The sequence below is a fragment of the Bubalus kerabau genome, chromosome 1, assembly GCF_029407905.1.
Source record: "Bubalus kerabau isolate K-KA32 ecotype Philippines breed swamp buffalo chromosome 1, PCC_UOA_SB_1v2, whole genome shotgun sequence".
Classification (NCBI taxonomy): domain Eukaryota; kingdom Metazoa; phylum Chordata; class Mammalia; order Artiodactyla; family Bovidae; genus Bubalus; species Bubalus kerabau.
In genome coordinates, this window is record NC_073624.1 from 7,756,355 (window position 1) to 7,762,354 (window position 6,000).

The window sequence follows — 6,000 nt, forward strand, 5'->3', positions numbered from 1 at the left end:
AAACTGTTAATACTAAGACTGAGTTAAATCTCAATGTTGAGGAATTTTTTTAATATAAAACCCTACTTGATACATTTAGTACTCTTACAATTATTCACAGGTATTTCAAGTAGCAAAACAGTTTCTGTGTATAAGTCAGGTGAAACACTACCAAAGTAAGTTAAAGTTACCAAGTACACAGATCAACCTGAACAGAAGTATCTGATCAACAGAGCAGTCTCCTTTCAGGCCTTGCAGTACTCCCAAGACTAAACTGCTTAAATGAGGAATTGGCAAAATAGTACAGGTAAAAAGTTTTCTTTACAATATCCCCAGTCACTGGCTAACTCAAATCTATTACCATATTACACAAAAACTAAACAGCAAAAACTACCACAGTACACAAAAACTAAAGAAACAACACAAAATCTACAGGTGGAAAATGAGTCTAAAGGTAATCTGAAAGTTGTCCTGAGCGACATTTTAATAAGCGCAAAGGAATACGATACTCAATACGTGTATGAATTCTGAGGGAAAAAACAGGTTAAAAAAAATAATCCCTGAAGACTACAGAAACTTCAAGGAATGAGGACAGATCAAAGTTCATGTACTGTCAATGTTACAAGCCTGAAGAAGAGGAACTCTGCAAAAATCCTCAATCTTTGCAGGTTATCTTAAACTCAGGATACATCTTATAAAAGCAAAAAATCCAAAGCATTTTGCCATATCCTTACATTTTCACCCACTGAAAGGAAACCTACTTAGAACCATGCTTTCGAAGTTCTCTACAAACTCAAAGGGTACATTTAACTCCATTATGCACTATCACTGGCAGATGGAGGGATGACGTTGAGCCTGTTTTCTCAGGGTGTTAAAGAGATGCTCCGTAGTAAAGGGGAACATCTTGTAGACTGTCAGATGGCCAGCCATTCTTCGTCTTCATTATCCTGGCACCTCAAACAACTATGACAGCCAAAGGGAAGGTCGGTGCCCATCAGGATAGCACCAAACTCACTGTGAGAAGGGAATGATACAAGTCTCATTTCCCTTGACAAAAGGCTGGTCCACAACTGAGTGAAGTAAAAAATTTGAAGTTTTTTTAAACTGCAATCTGGATCCCCATACATTGTTTAAAGTGTAAAAAGACAAAACCCACAAATACAAAACTTAACACACATTTTAAATTCTTGTATGATCAGTTTATGTGGGCAGTTCTTGATTGGGACTCTCAATTTCTAGTCTTGATTTCCAAGTACATAACTCCATAGAATCGGTTAACCCCCCAACTCTTCCCAAAGAGAAAGTAACTACAAATTGCAAAGAAAATGCCTCTGCTCTCTTCCAACCTAAAACCCCAGAATTTCAGACATTTTGGTCTGGCACCAAAGAAATGAGAGAGATAAAATGAACTGCGCTCCATATTGATTTTTAAAGCAAATAAGGGGGCGGAGAGAGCTAGGAATGGTTAGTAAAATAATTCATACCAAATTTCAGGCTTGACGTTTAACTTCACATCAAGCCTGAAATCCTGGATCTCACATACACAAACAAGTAAAACCAAGAATTTTTACACCTTCATCCTCAACAGAAAATCTTATGCAAAAAGGAATTCTTGAAGAGTAGTAGAAAGTAGAGGAAACAAGACAAGTAACGATCAGGAAGAAAGAATTCACAATTCCTCACTTAACCACAATTTACAACTAAAAGTGCGCAAAAAAAAAAGAAAAAAAGTCCTTACACTCAAATGCACTAGCATTTCCAAAATTAAACTGCATGATAACGACAATAAAGGCCATTTTTACAGCACCACTCAAGAGCCCTAATTCCAGAACACACATCGATATGACATAGTGTGGCAACGAATGTTTAGGAAGCAAAGAAAATGGTTCGGCTACTGGACGCCTTCGATCAGCTCATTCAAACACCTTTAAAATCAATCAAGAGGCAGAGAACTAGGAAGAGAGAAGAAAATATGGACGAATAAAGGTGCAGCGAGCAGAAAAGATTGAGGAGGAGGTGGAAGGCCAGGGCTCCAGAGACTAACCTGTGCCATCGCTGGCGGACGCCGAGAGGGCCGGAGATGAGAGTTTAGGCCGCTTGGCTGAAGGCGGCCCCGGTTCCACGACATTCTCGGCCATTTTTAATTCTTTCGGAGATACGGGCGAGGAAAAGGAGAATCCTCGGGAAATCTCTTCTTCAGCACGGGGTCCCCGCCCGGATCCCGAGGGTGGGCTTAGGGGGCTCCGCCGGCCCCCGAAGGGGGTGGGGGGAAGTTCCTTTTTCTCTCCGCCGGATCGCGGTGGCTGAAGAGGGATGTGGACTCGATAGAAAAGGTAGGGGCAAGTGCGAGGGGCCGGGCCTGAGCTCAGGCCCGGAGGAGGGCACAGGCACACAAATGCGCCGAGCGCGTCCGCTGCGGCGAATCCCCGAGAACTCGCGACTCTAGAGGCGCAGTCCCCGGCCCGCCACGGCCGGCCCCTGCCCAGCCGAGGTCTCTCGGAGCTCCGCCGCCGCCATCAGCTTCTTCCTCCTCGGCGCTGTCCTCCTCCTTCTCATCGCCACAAGGAGGCGGGGGCGAAAAGCGGGGAGAGGAGGAGGCGACAAGAGACACTCACCTCCTCCTGGTGCCCCCTCCCGGACCTGAGCCCCCACCCTCCGAACCCTCCTCCTCCTGCTGCCGCCGCGCTCCGCGCCGCCACCGCCGCACCGGCCCCTAATGGCCGCAGAGAGCTCGCCCGAGCTGAGAGCCAGGCTGGCGCCGCCGCTTCACATCGCGCGGCGGAGGCGCGGCGAGGACGCCGGGCGCGGAGCTCGGCGGCCCAGAGGGCCGAGGGGGGCCGGGCTGAGCAGCGCCGCCTGCCCGCGCCGACGCCGAGCCCACCGAGGAGGCCCCGCTTCTGGCGAGCGGCGCAGGCGGCTTCCTCTCGCGCCGCGCTCTCTCCTCCTTCGCCCTCCCCTCCCGCGGAAAATAAATAAATACGGCCGCCGCTACGGCCCCCACCCTCGGCGGCCAGGTGCCTGGAGCGCCCGCCCCCCGGGGCTCCGCTCGGGGCCGCCCTCGACGGCGGGCGAAGGCGCCGCGGGGCGCGGGGTTATGTAATGGTCCCCCCTTAGGCGTCGACGCCGGCCCGGCTCCGGGGCCGCGGTGGGGGTGTGTGCGGGCGGGAGGGGGCTGGGGGTCGCCTCAGCCCGTGCGCCCCGGGCCCCCTGCCACTGTCTCGGCCCCCTGCCGCCTCTCTCCGGCCCAGCTCCCCTCCGCACTCTCGCTCCCGCAGTTCGCACTCAGCCCGGCGTCCCGCTTGCCCACTCTCGCCCGCTCCCTCTCGCCCTCTCTCCCCCCCAAGCCTAGCACACAAACAAGATGGCGGCTGTTGTTTCTTCCCTCTGCCGAATCCTCCTTACAGGCTAGCGGTAGCAGCGGCGGCCGGAAATGAGCCAAGGAGGGGGGGGTGAAAAAAAGGGGAGGGGTTGGGCCTCCGGAGGGAGGTGGCAGGGGGCGGGGCCTGGGCCCGAGCCGCTCACACAATGGGGGACGAGGAGCCGGGGGGCGGGGCCGGGTCAATCACGGGATCCGCCCAAGGCCCCAACGCGGTTGGCGCTTCCGCAAACTCCCCCGGCGTCACCCGGTGGCTCCCTTTAAAGGGGAGGATTGCGGGGTGGGGGGGGTCAGGGGCGGGCTTGGGATCTATTTTCAGTCGGTGGACATTTACGGGGGAAGGTGCCTGGGTTGGGTCTTTGCGTAGGAGATCGGTGGGAACTGGGTGGCGGGGTGACGGGGCCGCGCAGCTACTCAGGGAAGGCGACAAGTCGCCACACAGGTGGCCGAAGAGGAGCGCCTTGGGGATGGCACTGCGCCCGGGGCCCTTGGGAAGCCAGTCTTCCCAGCCCTGTTAATCTATTAGGCAGGGGTACCCCGCCGCCCAGTATTCCAGGCCACAGATCGTGCGTTCCTCTCCGTCGCTTTCCCAGGGCTCCCATCCAAAAATCACACCAACTACGAGTTGTTTCCTTTTTCTTTTAATGTTAGGTTTTTTTGACAATGAACATATTTTATTTTGATAATCAGGAAACAAAAATCACAGCAGTGGGAAGATTTTTTAAGACCAGATCTACTAAACTCGTTTCTTGCCCACCACGTGTACACATGCCCCTACGAGGCGGCACTCTCACCAAAGGAGCCTTGAATTATTTTTCTGAAATCATCCAGGACCTGATGACATTTTAGGGTGTTTCTTTTAATTCGCTCTCAATAATACAGCTTTAAAAAAAAAAAAAAAAAGGCCATGTTTAGGCAGTGCTTTAAAGATAATGTAATTATGGGGAAAATGATGGAGGAAAATGCTTGAATATAAATAAAATGTGTTTATGACATCAGTTTTGCAGAGGAAGGCCTCACCAGCATTCGTATCTACATGTTACAGGATTTCTCTGTGTTTGGCCTTGGGTAAATTGATGGCAAGGTCTCCCCAAAGAAAACCCTAAGCCAGTTTCTATGGAGATAGTTAAAAACTTTTAAACATGTTTCAGATCTCATGCTTCTTAGTTGATGTTTCCTTACTGTCAAGTTTACTTTGATTTTTGTTCTGTTCAGTCCAGTCACTCAGTCGTGTCCGACTCTTTGCGACCCCATGAATCGCAGCACTCCAGGCCTCCCTATCCATCACAAACTCCCGGAGTTCACTCCAGACTCACATCCATTGAGTCAGTGATGCCATCCAACCATCTCATCCTCTTGTCGTCCCCTTCTTCTCCTGCCCCCAATCCCTCCCAGAATCAGACTCGGTAGATGTTGTTTATTGCCTTTTAAATGAATGACTAGGAGAATAAATAAGAACCTAGAAGTGAAAATCTTAATAAAGCAATTCAGGTTGCCAACAGGGATGAATTCTGTCCCGTGACTTCAGGCCTTATTTACCCCAAACTGCAGTAGAAAGGGCAGAGAAGGCAATGGCACCCCACTCCAGTACTCTTGCCTGGAAAATCCCATGGATGGAGGAGCCTGGTGGGCTGCAGTCCATGGGGTCTCTAAGAGTCGGACACGACTGAGCAACTTCACTTTCACTTTTCACTTTCATGCATTGGAGAAGGAAATGGCAACCCACTCCAGTGTTCTTGCCTGGAGAATCCCAGGGACGGGGGAGCCTACTGGGCTGGCATCTATGGGGTCGCACAGAGTTGGACACGACTGAAGCGACTTAGCAGCAGCAGCAGTAGAAAGGCAGGCAAATTGAAAAGGGCAGTACCGACTTACCTTAAAGTTGTTATAGGATGGATTCACCTTGTTGGGCTACAGTCAGAACTAGCCTTTAGGAATAATTCAGTTCTCTTTAGTAGTTTATACCCACGTTTACAGTAAAGAGGACAGAGGGAAAAAATATGCACAACACCTGGAAATTTTGCCCATCATTTCCTCCTGAGAGGTTTCTCATCTGATTTTTTTTGAAGAGTTCATGACTTCTGGGGAAAGATTTGCCTTGTTTGCAGATGGTGCAGCTTGAGGCTAAACAGCATTCAAACGTCCCTCGCCCACCTAGCCTCAAATACCATGGGACTAGGTATGGAACACCTATTAGAGAAGATCCTGTGAAACATCTCAGGGGAAAATTCTGCAGAGAGTAGTCAGGGGCCATGGACCTGGCAAAGGGAAGGCTCTGCTGTAAACCGGGAATTCTGATTCGACGCCCTTCTCTCCAGGCAATTGACTCCTCTGGGTCTTCACCCAGAATCTGACACTGAAGTCAGCCATGTTGCGAGTGACTGAAGGAATTTTATCACACAAAATGCGATCAGGGTGAAAACTTCACATGTTTCCAAAAACATGGAATTGAATCTTCAGCTTGGATTATATCTAGCCTAATCAAATGGAAATCTAATCAAATGTGGAGTGCCATGTGTAAATGAAGAGTATATTCATAAAGAAGAAATTGCCTGCTAGTAGCTGGGTGGTGGGAGAGTGGGGGACACACGCTAGGCAGTAGAGACGGGCAGATAAGAAGTCAGTCAGGACGGGGTTTAAATCCT

General features: G+C 50.2%; 1 protein-coding gene and 1 long non-coding RNA gene across 4 annotated transcripts in view; both read right to left on the reverse strand.

Moving 5' to 3' along the window:
• The window catches only part of EP300 (E1A binding protein p300), a 63,658-nt gene extending 60,974 nt beyond the window's left edge, over positions 1–2,684 (reverse strand). For all 3 annotated transcript variants that reach the window (XM_055566440.1, XM_055566438.1, XM_055566430.1), the window contains exon 1: positions 2,024–2,684. In XM_055566440.1, coding sequence (XP_055422415.1) covers positions 2,024–2,117 — 94 coding nt within the window. In that variant the 5' untranslated portion in view covers positions 2,118–2,684. The remainder of the gene's footprint in view (positions 1–2,023) is intronic.
• A 1,323-nt stretch (positions 2,685–4,007) lies between these two features.
• Positions 4,008–5,518, reverse strand: LOC129641906 (uncharacterized). Its single transcript, XR_008709503.1, has 2 exons — positions 5,231–5,518; positions 4,008–4,237 (listed from the first exon to the last, which is right to left on the reverse strand). It is a non-coding gene; the product is annotated as an uncharacterized LOC129641906 (long non-coding RNA).
• Between the last annotated feature and the right edge of the window lie 482 nt (positions 5,519–6,000).